This window comes from Trachypithecus francoisi, unplaced genomic scaffold (genome assembly GCF_009764315.1).
Source record: "Trachypithecus francoisi isolate TF-2019V2 unplaced genomic scaffold, Tfra_2.0 Lachesis_group19, whole genome shotgun sequence".
NCBI classification, from domain to species: domain Eukaryota; kingdom Metazoa; phylum Chordata; class Mammalia; order Primates; family Cercopithecidae; genus Trachypithecus; species Trachypithecus francoisi.
This window is the reverse complement of record NW_022681464.1, coordinates 6,063,776-6,081,008: the sequence shown is the minus strand read 5'-3', so window position 1 is coordinate 6,081,008 and position 17,233 is coordinate 6,063,776. Positions and strand designations below refer to the sequence as shown.

At 44.2% G+C, this 17,233-nt stretch overlaps 1 protein-coding gene, 1 long non-coding RNA gene, 3 other non-coding genes and 1 pseudogene across 8 annotated transcripts in view; 1 reads left to right on the top strand and 5 right to left on the bottom strand.

Moving 5' to 3' along the window:
- Nucleotides 1-292: 292 nt before the first annotated feature.
- On the bottom strand, nt 293-4,562 carry LOC117063916 (60S ribosomal protein L17). Of its 4 annotated transcripts, XM_033177773.1 has the most exons (8): nt 4,478-4,496; nt 3,849-3,867; nt 3,568-3,620; nt 3,439-3,479; nt 2,543-2,677; nt 2,200-2,298; nt 1,139-1,330; nt 293-375 (listed from the first exon to the last, which is right to left on the bottom strand). In XM_033177773.1, the coding sequence occupies exons 3-8, from the start codon at nt 3,605-3,607 to the stop codon at nt 328-330; spliced, it is 555 nt and encodes a 184-aa protein (XP_033033664.1). In that variant the 5' UTR covers nt 3,608-3,620; nt 3,849-3,867; nt 4,478-4,496; the 3' UTR covers nt 293-327. The 4 variants fall into 4 exon arrangements, with proteins under 4 accessions (XP_033033664.1, XP_033033661.1, XP_033033665.1 ...); XM_033177770.1 differs by lacking the exon at nt 3,849-3,867 and having other exon boundaries at nt 4,478-4,562; XM_033177774.1 differs by having other exon boundaries at nt 3,568-3,867; nt 4,478-4,503.
- Nucleotides 1,025-1,088, bottom strand: LOC117064267. The gene has a single exon (XR_004429341.1). It is a non-coding gene; the product is annotated as a small nucleolar RNA SNORD58 (small nucleolar RNA).
- On the bottom strand, nt 3,317-3,381 carry LOC117064266. Its single transcript, XR_004429339.1, has one exon. It is a non-coding gene; the product is annotated as a small nucleolar RNA SNORD58 (small nucleolar RNA).
- On the bottom strand, nt 3,700-3,765 carry LOC117064268. Its single transcript, XR_004429342.1, has one exon. It is a non-coding gene; the product is annotated as a small nucleolar RNA SNORD58 (small nucleolar RNA).
- A 2,168-nt stretch (nt 4,563-6,730) lies between the features above and the next one.
- On the bottom strand, nt 6,731-8,951 carry LOC117064237 (annotated as a pseudogene).
- Nucleotides 8,952-10,998: 2,047 nt separating this feature from the next.
- LOC117063915 overlaps nt 10,999-17,233 on the top strand; it is a 36,129-nt gene continuing 29,894 nt past the window's right edge. The window contains exon 1 of the long non-coding RNA XR_004429162.1: nt 10,999-11,119. This is a non-coding gene — a long non-coding RNA (uncharacterized LOC117063915). The remainder of the gene's footprint in view (nt 11,120-17,233) is intronic.

Below are 17,233 nucleotides of genomic sequence, written 5' to 3'. Positions count from 1 at the left end.
AATTAGCTGGGACTACATGGAAGCGACACCACACTTAATTTTTGTATTATTTTTTTAAGACAGGGTTCTTGTCATGTTGCCCCGGCTGGGCTTGAACTCCTGGGCTCAAGCAGCCAGCCTCCACCTCCCAAAGTGCTGGGATTATAGAAATGAGCCACTGTGCCCAACCATGAAAATGGTTTTTAATGGTGCAGGGTAAGCAATCTGTGTAATTCTAATCCTAAAAATTCTCATTTGATTCATCTTCTAAGGACACCTGAAATACGTTCACTAATAAAGACAACCAACATTCTTTTCCTTTAAATTACATTTATTTTAATGCTGAATTTACTCCCGTGCCATAAGTTTTTGTTTCTTCAGTTTCTTCTGGGATATCTGGGGAAAGAAAAATAGAGTGTTATGTTTCTTAGAGAAACCCACAGTACATCTTGGAGGGCTTTGGCTTATTCTGGAGGCAGGAAACGTAGCTGTTAAGGACTAAGGGGGAAAAAAATGGTAGAAATCAACAGAAGTTCATTAGGTATAAAGAGAAGTGTACAGAATCAATCAGGTTCTTGACTTAAAAGAACTGAATGTGATCTATTACTGAAAACAAGCTTCTCGGCCAGGCGCAGTGGCTCCCACCTGTAATCCCAATACTTTGGGAGGCTGAGGCAGGTGGATCACGTGGTCAGGAGATCGAGACCATCCTGGCTAACATGGTGAAACCTCGTCTCTACTAAAAATACAAAAAATTAGCCAGGCGTGGTACCTGTAGTCCCAGCTGCTCGGGAGGCTGAGGCAGGAGAATGGCGTGAACCCGGGAGGCGGAGCTTGCAGTGAGCTGAGATTGCGCCACTGCACTCCAGCCTGGGGGACAGGGCAAGACTCCATCCAAAAAAAAGAAGGCTTTGAAGTGACTATGTACATCTAAGTGGGGCCATCAGCAGAAAATCATACAGGCCTGATGTACTGAATATAAAACTACCATTTATTACTAGTCAAGAAACAAACTCACAAAAGCCAAAATAAGATAGGTGAAAGGGTTGCTCAGAATAGTTTTCTTTCATAGTTATTCCAAAGGTGTCCTAAGATAGTCATCACAGCAACCACAAATCTTTCTACTATAACAAACAAAACTGAGCAACTACTAATTTACCTTTTTCTTCTGGGCAACCTCCTCTTCTGGTTTAGGAACAATCTGTTCCTTTTCAGTAAGGATCATCTCAATGTGGCAGGGAGAGCTCATGTATGGGTTAATCCGACCATGAGCTCTGTAGGTCCGTCGGCGCATTTTAGGTGCTTTGTTCACTTGGATATGCTCGATGACCAGAGAATCTACATCTAAACCCTGGGGAAGAAAGGAAGGAGAATGAAACCAGGAACATTCTTAATTAGTAAACCACCACAAACTATCTTTGGTAAATATGAATTCCCAGCCTTGTTCCAAAGTCCTGCCTTTCTAAAAGGCAATCCTTTTATTCTTCCAACAGCATGTTTTTAAGCAACTCTCTGCCTTCACCTTTGTGTCTAAACTGCCACCAGACTCAGTGTGCTAAATACATTGTCTATGAGTGGCCTTCCCAAAGATCGTTAGACAGTGGAGAGCTGAGGGCTAAGGTAGAACCCAATTCAAAGTCTTGATGATAAACAGAATTTCTCAGCATGGCTTACAAGGTTTGGAGCAATACAGACCTAAACTAATTTCAGTTCTGGCCCAGACCTTCAAATGCAAAAAGCTAATGGGTAATATACAAAATGGAGAAATTTGTGTTTTGTCAACACAAGTTTGTCATTGTTTAAACTTGTTGAAATTTTAAACAATTTCTTTCTGAAATGTAACATGGCTCTCCTTTATGAAGGTAGGTCACAAACCACATTAATCACTGCCAAGGCAGTAACTTTGATAATTAACCATACTACCAAAAAGGTGTATGGCACAAAAAAGGGTTAAAAGCCTTTGGTAAAGTACCACCAGTGTAAAAAGACAGCAGAAAAATAGAAATACTAAATGTTAGGTTTAGAGAGACCACAGAGGCATGCTTCTGGATCTTCACAGAATTCTGCCATAAAGGAACTCAAAAAAATAAAAAAATAAAAAAATAATAATTTAGTTCCGTGGAAACTGGAGGTAGAAATTTTAAAATCAAGGACATAGATCTGAACAGCCAACATTAATTAAACGACCCAAGTTGCACAGGGTGTTAATGGTTTGGGTACCTTAAGTTCAGCATTACTCTCTGCATTTTTAAGCATGTGCAGCAAAAATTCAGCACTCTTTTTGGGCCATCGACCTTGTGTCCAGCCCCACTGCTTGGCCTGAAAGAAAATGGAGATTAGTCATTGTCCTTGATTTAAATTAACATTACAGCCAAGATGAATGTATTTGATCCGACATCATGGTTTCTTAGAACATGGTTTATTTCACCATCAGTCCAAGGTGTCCTCTGTCATGACAGCAACCAGAAATAGGTTTATGGGCACAGATCTTAGCCATTCTTATCCTATCCCATCACTTTTCCATTAAAATTTGTCTCTTCAAATGGCAACTAAGAATTCTCACCTGGGCACACCTGCCAACTCCACCATTGTAACGTCGGAATGGTACACACTGTTTCTGTAAAGTGACATCTTTCAGATACTTCGTGGCTTTTCGAATATGCATACCCTTGATGGCCTGGGCAGTTTCACGAGTGTTCTAAGAGTGAATAAAATGTTGGTTAACTAGATCAAAGCATTGTTTAATTTTTAAAGAAAATGTGAAATTTTTGGCTTTTCAAAATATCAAGTTATTTCTATTCTTTGGGGGCAAGGCAATTAAAAACAACTTGTGACTAGGCCAGGCGTGGTGGCTCACGCCTGTAATCCCAGCACTTTGGGAGGCTGAGGTGGGTGAGCTCAGGAGTTCAAGACCAGCCTGACCAATATGGTGAAATCCTGTCTCTACTAAAAATACAAAAATTAGCCAGGCGTGGTGGTGCATGCCTATAATCCCAGCTACTCCGGAGGCTGAGAAAGAACTGCATGAACTCAGGAGATGAAGATGCAGTGAGCCGAGATCTTACCACTGCACTCCAACCTGAGTAACAAAGCAAGACTCCATCTCAAAAACAAAAAACTAACAAAAAAAGCCCTTGTGATTAAAACTCAGGGAAACCTCGTCGAAGCTAGACAAAATTAACCCCCAAACTCCATTTATTCCATTATCATGTAGTACCATTAACATTTCCCATCGTGATCTGCACACTAGATTTTCAAATGACTTTCTGGTACTTCTAGTCAATTTCACAAACCCTACATCCTTACACCCCGATGATCAATGCCTAAATATAAGATGGCCGCTCAGAATTTATTAATTTTCATGGTAAATCCAAAGGTGTCCTAAGAAAGTCATCACTGCAGCTACCTTTTTTGAGTGGAACATGAGGAACTGTTGGATCACAGCTATGAATCGCATACCTTAAAGTGAACACGAAGATTGGAACCTCTTGATTTGCATGCTAGAAAATGAAAAACGTTTTGGTTAATTTTTGGCATCTTGTGCCAACCCCCAAGTAGGAAATAGGTATTTATCTCCTGTCCACTTACATTTCGTGGGGTTCTCCGGGTCAAGTGAATAGCGAACCATTTTCCCAGATTACCTGGAGGAAAGTACAGTGTAACTGTGTCAATACGTACTTACAGTAACTCGGTATAAGTAAGTGTTAGACGATTCGAACAGCTGCTCAGAGAGTAGTTGTTTTCATGATTAATCCAAAGGTGTCCTAAGAAATGCCATCATCGCAGCCATCCTTTCCTCCACCCAGGGCTTTCTCCCTTTTATCTGCTAGTAACTACAGCACTGCTTCCACAAAAGTAGCCACACGGACCTCACCAATCCAGTCTACCCTTTGGAAGAAAATACAGCCTGTTTCAATCCAATGCTGGATCTTCCAGGCGTAAAATGACTCGACGCATCTACATGGCACAACTCAATTACAACCCTCCACCTCCTTCCTCCCGCTCTACAGAAACCCCTTTGCTGTCAGGGCTGCAAGTAGTACCGTCTCTCCCAACACCTTCGGGCTATGACCCACATTAAAAGCCCTCCGGTACGCAGCACTCTTGTAGAAATGTGTAAAACCTCCACCCTTTATTTCTCCCAAAACTTTTCCTCGTTGCGGCCACAAATGTGACGCGTATTCGGCCATCACTCACCACTGGACACTGGATCTCCGGAGTTTGCACGCACCACAGGCGGCCCCACCAGTGGAGGAGCCCGGTCGCCCCATTCCCGCCCACCACGTCCCTCTGCGGACCTCAAAGACCGACCGGCCCCGGCTCCCAAAGTCGGGCCCTCCGCCACGTCCCCCCGCATAAGAAACCACCGCCTCCAGCGAGGATTTAGTAGCTCTGGGAGTTCTCCTCCCGGGGACCTGGAGGCCGGCGCCCCCGAAGCCAGGATGGCGGTGATAGCAGGAGGATTGAGGCCCGAGAGCAACACAGCAGAAACACTCACCTCAGGCCGCTTAGGGAAAGAGGAAGAGTGGTGGCTTCTGGGAGAACTCATGAGAACTTGACTTCTCGCGAGATTCGTAGCCGAAGAAACGGGATCTGAGGAGGGAGGAGAGCGGAGGCGGAAGGGAGTGTGGAATATGTTTTAAAAACGTGTGAAAACGAATTGCCTCCTTAGGGACTGTCGCAAAGTTCTCTTTTTTGTATACAGAAATAAAAATTTCAGGCTTTAAATGTCAGTCAATTAAAAACAGGGTTGTAGTTCTAGGACATCTACGTATTATTAGATATGAAAGAAACATTTTATTTATTCGTCGGCATTAGTTAGGTTTAATTTTGTGGCCCTTACCCCTGAAAGTGGTTTGTAAATGGTCAATTAAAAAGATGAAAGGATGAGACGTAATTATGGTAATCAGGAAATTCTCAGGATGGGAATGTCATCCAATCAATTTTATTATAACCTGTGTGAAAAATGCGCTAACTGAAGGGTTTGGTTCAATATCCTCATTGTTCCCTACTGCTTCTAGATCTTCATCTGGAGGAGAAAACCTGTTGGCATTTTCTTCCCTTTTTTCCTTCCCCAGGTCACCTCTCTGGTTATTCTCTCATAGTCAGTGATGCACTTAGCTTTTGTTAGGTCTTCTATTTCATGGCACCACCACTCTAGGCAGTTCAAACTCCAGGAGAGTAGATTCCAGGCTAGGCTCACCTGCTTCCTTGACCTCAGTGTCAGAGACCTCAGCCCCAAGTCTCTCCCCTCCACTCCACTTCCATTGCTGATGCTGGATTCCCTGATGTTTCCTAGGTAATTCCCTCCCCTCACATGAGCTTTCAACTGCATGCTAACTCCCGGATAATACCCCCGCCCCACATCTTTCTCCTGAGCTAGACCCTGACAGCGAACTACTCCCTGGACATCCTTTCTGGGAGGTCCCTGAAGACCTGAGGTTATTTGAAACCTAACATGCCCTTAAACAGAACTCTTTATCTTCGCTCCCCCCCCCCCCCCCCCCCCCCCCCCCGCCCGGGTTCCTCTTTTATGTTGCACGGTGACAAGAATAACAACAATGATTCTATAAGCTTACTAGATTCCAGGCAGTATTTTCAGTGTTTCTACATGCATTTCCTCAAGTAATCCTTAGGACAACCGTTTGTAAATGATGAAGTTGATCTGGCTGCTACAATGTGTTAAAAAGAAAAAAAAAAAAGGAACTCCCCAGCAAACCCAAGGTGCTACAGCTGGGAGTGGCAGCCCTGGGATCCAAGGCAGGCTTCTGCGACCAAACTCTGCATCCCTAGGCGACGCTGCGTTTCTCCCTTCCTTGGTTGGTGACTTCCCCATACACCTAGGATCTTAAACCAGAAAGATGAGAGACTCCCCTCTTCTTGTCTTTGCACATACAATTATTTAACAAAATCTGGATTATTCTCTTAAGTGGTCTTCTTGCCCTATTTTTTTCTGCACTTTAATATATCCTCCATATTCCTGACAATCATTTTTCTTTTCTTCCTTTCTTTTTTTTTTTTTTTTGAGACAAGGTCTCACTCTGTGGCCCCAGGCTGGAGGGCAGTGGTGTGATTTAAGCTCACTGCAACCTCCGCCTCCAGGTTCAAGTGATTCTTGTGCCTCAGCCTCCCAAGCAGCTGGGATTACAGGCACCCACCATGACGCACAGCTAATTTTTGTATTTTTAGCAGAGATGGGATTTTATCATGTTGGCCAGTCTGGTCTTGAACTCCTGACCTCATGTGATCCGCCCACCTCAGCCTCCCAAAGTGCTGGGATTACAGACGTGAGCCACCACGCCTGGCCCTGACAGAGTCATTTTTCTAAAATGACTGTCAGAATGATCATGTCATTTTTTGGGGTTCCTTTTTTTTTTTTTCCTGTGGCCCCTGTTCCAAATATTTGGGGATGATATAAGAGCCTTCCATGATCTGGCCTTTGCCTTCCTCATCTTTTATCCCTTCTTTCTCCTTCCCATATGGACTCCAACCCTATTTTCTCTGATTTAAGGGAGAAATCAAGCCTATAATTAAAAATAGTCACACCACATTTGATTCTGTCAGCCAGCATTGGATTAGATTAGAAGACATTTAAGCCTTGTGAGATCACTTCCTTTTGAGTGAATAGTTTGTCTTTTGAACCTTCAGTGATTTTCCTATAAAACTTAAATGAACTTTTTGTTTTAGATGGAATCTCTCTCTGTTGCCCAGGCTGGAGTGTGGTGGTTCATTCATAGCGCACTGCAGCCTCTTTTTTTTTTTTTTTTCTTCTTCTTCTTGGTGTGTTACCTTTATTATATTCCTAGACTAGTTTAAAATTATATTCCTGAGACTAGTTTAAAAAACAGCCTGCAACAAGAATATTCTCATCACCAGCTACCTTTTCCACCTTTCTTCTTTTTCTGTTGCTGTTTCTTTTTTGTTGCTGGACCCCCTGCAGGTTTCTGTGTCTTGGGAGTATGATGTTACTTGTAGAGGCAGATAGTGTCACTGCACTGCCAGGTCTTGGGGAGGTGGGTGGGCTGCTCACAGTTTTTCTGGCATCCAGTTCTGATGAAGCTCCTGCAGTTGCTCCCTGGGTCCCTTTTCCAATCTGATCCTTATTTTTACCCTTCTTTCTTCCCTCGTATTAAGAATGTTTTTGCATTGGTAGCTATCTTTCCGGATCTGGGGTAATTTTTGCGTCATAATTCTTAGGCAATTTTCTCGTCTTTTTCTCTTTTTCAAATTTTCCCACCCTCGCCCCTTTCGTTGACCATCTCCAGTAACTTCTCCACCCTTCTTCCAAATGTATGTAGCACCAGGAGAATTTTCAAGAGCCTTGACATCTACTTTTAGAGACATGCTGTCTGATAATGACAAGTGTTCACAAAGAGCTCTGTCTTTCTCTGGATCTACAAGTGAGTAAGCAGAAATAAGCTGTGCCAGGGTGTAAAAATCTTTTGGATTTTGTTTCCATTGCTGTTCTAGGTCACTAATTGCCTCCTTCTTCCGTTTATATTTGAGTTTGAAGTTTGCAGCTTCTTTTATCAAGGACAAATGAGCAGGAGATTTGGGCCAATGGTTTTGACACCACTGAATAGTTTGTGTGAAGACCTCAATGGCAATATCAATATCTTCTTCATGGCTATACATGATCACGAATACAGACACCATGCCTGGTTTCTGCTCTAACTCCTCTATGCTTCTCAATATTACACAAGCTTAGAAATATTACCTTGAGAATTTTTCAGCTGTGCCGTGATCAGCTTAATTTCAGCTGCATTTCTGGATATTGATCTGAAAATTCCTGAAGCCGCTCTATTGTTTTTGTGTGCTGCTTTTCAGGCAAACCTGGGCAGCTTGGATTAACACAGATGGGAGATGCTCCGGACTTTGGGACTATAAACTGGCGGATATTTTGTGACATTAATTGGCCTGGTTTGTGTACATAGCAAGTAAAGCATTGTTAAATTCTATAGCTTGTGGTTGTTTCTTGGAAAGCTCAAACTCCACTCTTTCTGCATTGATTAATTTCACCTTCTTCTTGAAGTCAACGACGTTTTGGTCCGTGTTAATGGTAATGATGTTATTTGCAATTACAGCTAGTAATCCCACATCTGTTGGTTTCAGTTTTATTATTTGACTGTAAAGTTGCAAAGCCTCCTCTGTTCCACCCCAAAGCTGCAGAATATAGGCCATCTGACAATGAATGATGGCCAGTCCTGCCTGTGGGTCTTCCTCAGTCCCATCAGAGTCTTCTGATAATGAACAGCGGCAGAGATCTTCAGCTTTTTGTAGGATTTTCATGGCCTGGTTCAGCTGGCCGTGTCCAATCAGCGCACATGCAGTGTTGTAGCACAGCTCATGTGTGCCTTCTTGGAGGCCCAACGTTCTCTGGAACTTTTCCCCAATTGCTTTGAGGAGTAACAACTGCTGAAAGGTTTGTTTTCCTTTCCTTATCATAATCATCTTGGGAGTTTCAGGTGAGATCTCTGTATACTGCTGAGCATTCATCATAGCATTCCAAACGGCATAACGCTTGTCCATAAAACTCCTTCAGTTTGTCTGTCTGCTGGTTGGCACTTTCTGTAGTCTTCAAGGCATTCTTAATTCTGTTCAGCTTGTAGTTGCAGTATGTCTTTTCTTTTTTGTGTTGCCTGGCTGGAGTGCAATGGCACGGTCTCAGCTCACTGCAACCTCCTCCTCCCGGGTTCAAGCGAAATTCTCCTGCCTCAGCCTCCGGAGTAGCTGGGATTACAGGTGCTCACCACTACGCCCAGCTATTTTTTGTATTTTTAGTAGAGACGGGGTTTTGCCATGTTGGCCAGGCTGGTCTCGAACTCCTGACCTTGTAATCCACCTGCCTCGGCCTCCCAAAGTGCTGGGATTACAGGTGACTTACACCTGTAATCCCAGCACGGCCTATTGTTTAATGACATTTTGTTCTTTCTTTTCTTTCCTGTAGTTTCCTGACTAGCTGCCTTACCCATTATTCTCATGTTCCTGGAATTTGTGATACAAAAACAACGTATTGCCAATCAAAAGCTTATGTTTTGTTTGTTTTGAGGTGGAGTCTCACTCTGTCGCCCAGGCTGGACACACACACACACAAAAAAGTGGCACGATCTCTGCTCACTGCAACCTCCACCTCCCGGGTTCAAGTCATTCTCCTGCCTCAGCCTCCCAAGCTGCTGAAACTACAGGCATATGCCACCACGCCCAGCTAATTTTTTGTATTTTTAGTAGAGACGGGGTTTCACTGTGTTAGCCAGAATGGTCTCGATCTCCTGACCTCATGATCTGCATGCCTCGGCCTCCCAAAGTGCTGGGATTACAGGCGTGAGCCACCGTCCCCCGCTAGCTTGTGTTATTTCACTGTAAATTCTTGGTAAACAATTTAGAAACTGCCTCTTCTTTTTTCCTTTAAAAATCTACTTGTAATTGCTGCTAACCAGAGCATATATTCAAGGCAATTTGAATTTATGCTTCCAGGTTGCAATCCTCAAACTTGGCCCAAATAAACTACTTATATTATTTTTGACTCTCCTTTTGCCTTGTGTGTACATAATGTCATCTGATTGTCTCAGTTTTACTGATATTAACACTGGGCAGTTGGCCTGGCACAGTGGCTCATGCCTGTAATCACAGTTCTTTGGGAGGCCAAGGTGAGAGGATTGCTTGAGCCTTGGAGTTTGAAGCTGCAGTGAGCCATGATCATGCCATTTCACTGTAGCCTGGGTAACACAGACACCGTTTACAGAACCGAAAATTAAAAACAAAGACAAACAAACAAACAAAAAGATGGGCAAATGAGTTCAGGAATTGTTGCTGTGACCCCTTCCTTATGAAGTTCCTCATCAGCTTTTCATCTAATTGCTTCAGGAGATATTAAAGTTCAGTGCCTACATTCATTATGTCATCAGATGTTGAAAAATGATGATTTTGTAATTCTGTTATTCCATTAGCATTTTTTATATTGCACTTGGGTAAAAAAGAACTTTCTCTCTTTCAATAATTTGATTATCTTTCAATATTTTTATACCATACAGCAGAGAATAAGTTAAAAAATTGCAATGAATAATGCACATAGGTCTTGGATCCATGTGGGACATCATTGAGGGGAACCTGCCCTTGGTGCGTCCAGCCTGCACCTAGTGCAGCTGAAGGGCACTGGGAGGGTCTTTGTTCCTTGGGTATGTTAAATAAACTGGGTTGTGCACCTGCATTTTCACTGTGACCTGTCATGTGAAGTCAGGTATGGAATTTTCCACTTGCGGTATTATGTTGGCTCTCAAAAAGTTTTGGATTTTGGAACATTTCGGATTTCGGATTTTCGGGTTAGGGATACTCAAGCCTATACCACATGTTGTGGCTGGATGCTTTACATTTACTATTAATAGTTCACAGGCCAGGCTTGGTGGCTCACGCCTGTAATCCCAGCATTTTGGGAGGCCGAGACGGGCAGATCATCTGAGGTCAGGAGTTCCAGACAAGCCTGGCCACCATGGTGAAACCCTGTCTCTACCAAAAAATACAAAAATTAGCCTGGAGTGGTGGCACATGCCTGTAGTTCCAGCTTCTCTGGAGGTTGAGGCATGAGAATCACTTGAACCCAGGTGGTGGAGGTTGCAGTGAGCCGAGATCGTGCCACTGCACTCCAGCCTAAGTAACAGAGTGAGGCCTTGTCTCAAAACAAATGAAGAATAAACAATAAACAAAAAAAAATAAACAAAACAAAACAAAACTAGGTTAACGGAACCTCATGATTGGATGAGATGGCTGTGGCAAGCTGGGCTGCCCAGGAAACGGACTCAGAGAGCAAACCATGCGCCTGCGTTCCACACTGGAAGAGAGCGTCAGGAAGCCGAACTGAAGAGGGGACTGACGTAACCCCAACACTACTCCCCCACCCCAGGATTCAGTAGCTGAAGATTCCCGCAGTTGCCTCACGTTGTGGGTAGGGCTGGGCATTTGTTCCTCCCCTACTGTTCAGTCATTGGCTATGGGCGGCCCCAGGAAGAAGGTGTGACCTTGGGTGGGGCAATCTTCTTCAGCCAATCCTCAGAGAGGACTAACCAAGCACTCTCAGCAGAGGGAGACTGAGTCCTTCATTCCTGGGAGGTGTCTGGGAAGCACATCGCAGTGTGCACTGCAGCAGGTATTAATGTGTCATTTTACAGCTAAGAAAACTGAGGTTCAGAAGGGATAGAGCCAGGATGTGAGCCTAGTTCTATTAATACCTTTGAATCCTGTGCTCTTTGCCACGGTCCTTGCTGCCAGTTCTGCACATTTTCATGCCTTCCCGGCTTCTTACCCAGGCCGCCATGTTTCCGGATGATCTTGTACTCTCTGTTCTAGTCTTGCCCTCCTGTCCTGGCCCCGGCAGTCTGTCTCTTGGTCAGCTGTCTCTCTTCGCCCCAGCTTTGGCTCTGTTCTCAGGGCTTGATCCACCACATCACGTTCCGTGTTCGCTGCTGCCTGAACTCATCAAGGTGGACCCAATGAAAACTGTGTTGAGGAGGACTATTCTGGTGCTGAGGCTGGGTACACTGGTGAGGCCAGGAACACGGGATTGAATTCTAAGCAGAGCACCAGGATAGCTGTAGCAGAAATCCAGGCAAAGGCCAAGAAGGTGGGAATGGAATAGCAAGCGCTGAATGAATGAATTAATTAATTAGTTAATTTTTTAAGATGGAGTCTTGCTCTGCCGCCCAGGCTGGAGTGCAGTGGTGCAATCTTGGCTTACTGCAACCTCCCCTTCCAGGGTTCAAGCATTCTCCTGCCTCAGCCTCCCAAGTAGCTAGAATTACAGGTGCTTGCCACCATGCTCTGCTAATTTTTTGTATTGTTAGTAGAGACGAGGTTTTGCCATGTTGGCCAGGCTGGTCTGCAACTCCTGACCTCAAGCGATTAGCCGGCCTTGGGCAAGTGCTGAATTTAAACACAGCTCTCCCGAGGACTTCTATTGGGTTCTGCCTAATGGTAACCACTGAGGCTTCGAGACTTCGCTTACTCTGCAGATCTCCTGGGAGCAGCAGGAAACAAGAACCCTTAGCCTTTTCAAAGTAATAGCCATTCTCCTCACTGACCTGACAAAGACAGATGTCAAGTGGGCCTTGCAGGAGTTTGACAGTTTGTCCAAACAACTGTTTTTAGTTGAGGTTATAAATTCTTAGGAAAGGGTTTGTCAGTGTTGGCACATTAAATCAGTTGGCCAGTATGGATTACTCTGACCATCTTCTTAGAAAGCAATGTCTTTGGGGATTTTCAGATGAGTGAATATTCAATGCTCTGTCTTTCAGCATTATCATCCACTTCTTCCTGCCCCTCGTAGAATTCTCTTTAGAGGATTGGCTCCTGGGCCTCCAGGAGAGCAGGCAGTAGGGTAGGGTGGTGGGGGGAGAGGAAACTCTTAATCCCTTACCAGGGATTTACTTTGTTCTTCTCATTTTGAGCCTCCCATACAATGCTGTTTTGAGCTTCACTTAGAAATTGGCCTTATTAGCTAGGAAAGGGGAATTCTTTTCGCAACAATCAGAAAATGTAATCCCTTACTCAGGCAGCTGGAGTCCTTTTATTCGCCTCTCCAGACGTTGGGCTGCTGGCTGCTCCTCTCTACGGCCTGGCTGTCTCTCCCTTACCTCCCAGAGTTAGGGTAATAGCTGACATTTTTCTTCACTAGGATTTCCTAAGGGATTTCATTCCGTTTGTGAGACACTTTAATTCCTCAAGCTGCAAAGTTTGCTTATTATTATTATATATATATTTTTTCTTTTTTTAGACAGAGTCTCTCTCTGTTGCCCAGGCTGGAGTGCAGTGGCACCATCTCGGCTCACTGCAACCTCTGCCTCCCAGGTTCAAGCAATTCTCCTGCCTCAACCTCCTGAGCAGCTGGGACTACAGGCACGTGCCACCACGCCTGGCTAATTTTTGTATTTTTAGTTTCATCATATTGGCCAGGCTGGTCTCAAACTCCTCACCTTGTAATCCACCCACCTCGGCCTCCCAAAGTGCTGGGATTACAGGTGTGAGCCTCCACACCCAGCTTATTCTGCATAATTTTTAAGAGGTGTGAATTGTTTTAAGATCAAATTTAAAAGTACATTTTCTTTCTCATCTTGTCGTTAACTGATGTTGGATATGTGTGTGTGCTTGTGATTTCCCTGGCTGGGCCTTTGTATAACTTCAAAGAGGGCTGGTGCCCTGCCTTTGGGCTGCTGGATAGCACTCCTCCAGATCCTCCCTCTACTGAGGGAGGACCTGTGCAAATCTCTAACCAGCTTTGTTAGACAACAAAATACCCTGGAGAATATCAAGCCCTTTAACATACCCAGTTTGTGCTCCCAGCCATAAGATCTCTTTGGCCATGTATGTGGGATTCCCATGAAGGAGAAGCCTCATTTCCAGCAAGAATCTGGCTTCCACCTAGGCTGGGGAAACAGATACTGAAAAGCATATTGCTGATCAACTAGACAACTGGCTTCCACTCTTGATTGCCTGTGTAATCCATCTAGAGCAGCCAGAGCAATTTATTTATTTAAAAATTTAAAATTGGCCAGGCACAGTGGCTCACGCTTGTATTCCCAGCACTTTGGGAGGCCAGGGTGGGCAGATCACTTGAGGCCAGGAGTTCAAGATCAGCCCGGCCAACATGGTGAAACCCTGTCTTTACTAAAAATAGAAAAAGTTGCTGGGCAAGGTGGCTCATGCCTGTAATCCCAGCACTTTGAGAGGCCTGGGCGGGTGGATCACGAGATCAGGAGCTCAAGACCGTCCTGGCTAACACGATGAAACCCCGTCTCTCTCTACTGAAAATACAAAAAATTAGCCAGGCGTGGTGGCACACGCCTGTAGTCCCAGCTACTTGGGAGGCTGAGGCAGGAGAATGGCTTGAACCTGGGAGGCAGAGGTTGCAGTGAGCCAAGATCGTGCCACTGCACTCCAGTCTGGGTGACAGAGCAAGACTCTGTCTCAAAAAAAAAAAAAGAAAAAAGAAAAAGAAAAAAAAGTAGCCGGGCATGGTGGTATGTGCCTGTAATTCCAGGTGCTTGGGAGGCTGAGGCAGGAGAATCGCTTAAACCCAGAAGACAGAGGTTGCAGTGAGCCAAGTTCATACCATTGCACTCCAGCCTGGGTGACAGAGTGACTCTATCTCAATAAATAAATAACAAGTAAAAATTTAAAATTATTCAAAAATTTAAAATTATTTATATGTGTTTTGTAGAAAGTCAGATATAGCAGATAAGCAGATTAAGAAAATAAAATCCTTATATTTGCAAAAGATTAACCTTCAATGTATATCCTTCTAGCATAGTGTGAGATATATACTTCATGTATGTATATACATATATACTTACCAGGTGAAATTATACTGTACATACTATTTCATAATCTGATTTTTTTCCAGTTAATCTCAATTTTACCATGTTGGTACATTTTCATTTCTTCTAATACCTAACCTCAATTTCAGTTATCCCAGTTGTTCCCCAAATGTCCTTTCTAGTTGGTTTGTTCAAAGCAAGACCCGCCAGGCATGGTGACTCACATCTGTAATCCTAGCACTTTGGGAAGCTGAGGCAGGCAGATCACTTGAGGCCAGGAGTTCAAAACTAGCGTGGCCAACATGGTGAAACCCTGTCTGTAGTAAAAATAGAAAAAATTAGCAGGGCATGGTGGCACACATCTGTGGTCCCAGCTACTCTGGAGGCGGAGGCATGTGAATTGCTTGAAGCTGGAAGACAGAGGTTGCAGTGAGCTGAGATCATGTCACTACACTCCAGCCTGGGCAACAGAGCAAGGCTCTGTCTCAACAAACAGACAAACAAAAGCAGTCACAACAAAAAAACAGAAACAAAGCAAGACCCAATCTAGGTCCCACATGACATCGGGTTATTGTTTCTTTTTATTTCATTTTTGAGACGGGCTTGCTGTTGCCCAGGCTGGAGTGTAGTGGCGCAATCTCAGCTCACCGCAACCTCTGCCTCCAGGGTTCAAGTGATTCTCCTGCCTCAGTCTCCTGAGTACCTGGGATAACAGGTACCTGCCACACGCCCGGCTAATTTTTGTGTTTTTAGTAGAGATGGGGTTTCACCATGTTGGCCAGGCTGGTCTCGAACTCCCAACCTCAAGTGATCCACCCCCTTCAGCCTTCCAAAGTACTGGGATTACAGGTATGAGACACCACGCCAGGCCTGGTTGTTGTTTCTTGAGCCTCTTTTTTTTTTTTTTTTTCAGATGGAGTTTCACTCTGTCACCCAGGCTGGAGGTGCAGTGGTGCAATCACTGTTCACTGCAGCCTCGATTTCCTGGGCTCAAGCAACTCTTTCACTTCAACCTCCTGAGTAGCTGGAACTACAGGCACGTGCCACAATGCCCAGCTAATTTTTAAATTATTTGTAGAGAATAGGTATCGCTATGTTGCCCAGACTAGTCTTGAAGCCCTGAGTTCAAGTGATCTTCTTGCCTCGGCCTCCCATAGTGCTGAGATCTCATGAGCCGCCGTGCCCGGCTCTCTTGAATCTCTTTTAATCTTCCATAGTTTCTGTTTTCATGATAGTCTTGTTGAAGATGGCAAGCCAGTGAATCTACATAATTTACCATCTTCTGGATTTGTCTAGTTGCTTCTTTGTGGTATCATAGCTTTTAACTGGGTGGATTCAAATTAGGTATTTTTGGCTGGAGTACATTTTTTTTTTTTTTTTTTTTGAGGCGGAGTCTCGCTCTGTCGCCGGGACTGGAGTGCAGTGGCCAGATCTCAGCTCACTGCAAGCTCCGCCTCCCGGGTTCACGCCATTCTCCTGCCTCAGCCTCCCGAGTAGCTGAGACTACAGGCGCCCGCCACCTCGCCCGGCTAGTTTTTGTATTTTTTTAGTAGAGACGGGGTTTCACCGTGTTAGCCAGGATGGTCTCGATCTCCTGACCTCGTGATCCGCCCGTCTCGGCCTCCCAAAGTGCTGGGATTACAGGCTTGAGCCACCGCGCCCGGCCTGGAGTACATTATAGATGCTGTTGTCTACTCCACATTGTATCCTCCAGCAGACATACCTGGGTAACCATCCTGAGGAATGCTGAGGTTGACAACTGGGATGTGGTAATGACTGTCTGCTCTCCTTGAGACTAGACAGGGGTTAGCAAATCTTTTCTTTTTTCTTTTCTTTGAGACAGAGTCTTGCTCTTTCGCCCACACTGGAGTGCAGTGGTATGATTTCGGCTCACTACAAGCTCCGCCTCCTGGGTTCAAGCGATTCTCCTACCTCAGCCCCCTGAGTAGCTGGGATTACAGGCTCCCACCACCACGTCCGGCTAATTTTTGTATTTTTAGTAGAGATGGGGTTCCACCATGTTGGCCAGGTTGGTCTCGAACTCCTGACTTCAGGTGATCTGCCCTCCTTGGCTTCCCAAAGTGTTGGGATTACAGGCGTGAGCCACCGTGCCCGGCCAGGTTGTTCTCTTTTGTAATCAGTTATTAGAATCAGGAAATTTAACATTTATTATAATCATATTATTTAATCTAGAGACCATATTTAATTGCCGCCAATTATCCCAACAGTATCTTTTATGGAATTATTTTTGGACGAAGAGCCAAATTCAGAATAAGACATTGTGTTTGGTTGCCAAATCTGTTTATTTTTCTTTAGTCTTAAATAGCTTGGCATTCTTTGTAAAAAGCTTTCTCTTATTAACTGGGGTGATTTGGTTTTCCTAAAATATAGTTTCTAGAACTATAATAACTATAACTAGAAAAATGTAATCTTTAAAAAATATAAACTATATAATATAACACTCCTCACTTCTCTCCAAAGCACTTCCCAGGTTAAAACCCTTGAAAGACTTCACATTTCACACCCAATAAAGTCCAAACTGCTTACTGTGCTGTGCAGGCTGATCTAGCTCCAGACCCTTATTTCCGATCTTTTTCCTCTGCACTGACTTTGCTCCAGCCACACTGGCTCCTTGCTGCTTCAGGGAGACAGTTAACTCATTCCTGTCTTAATGCCTTTGCTTTTGCCCTTCCTTCCATGTAAGATGATTTACAACTAGGTCTTCACGTGTTGGCTTCTTCCAGTCACTGAAGCCTCAACTCCTTCCCTGACACAGTCTATGGAGCTCCTCTCTGACATATAATCTTGTTTTATTGTCCTCACAACATATCTCACTGAATGAAATTATCACATTTATTAGTTTTCTTCTTAAATTTCTATCTCTTTTTCAAAAAATATAAGCTTCCTGAAGACATAGTTCTTTTTTTTTTTTGAGACAGAGTCTTGCTCTG

Excerpts from the sequence above, each read along its gene's own strand:
- LOC117063916 (XM_033177770.1), bottom strand. The coding sequence starts at position 3,607 with ATGGTTCGCTATTCACTTGACCCGGAGAACCCCACGAAAT. Across the intron at positions 2,299-2,542 it reads GAGTTGGCAGGTGTGCCCAG|GCCAAGCAGTGGGGCTGGAC; the intron begins GTGAGAATTCTT and ends ATTTTCTTTCAG. Across the intron at positions 376-1,138 it reads AGGTTGCCCAGAAGAAAAAG|ATATCCCAGAAGAAACTGAA; the intron begins GTAAATTAGTAG and ends TTCTTTCCCCAG.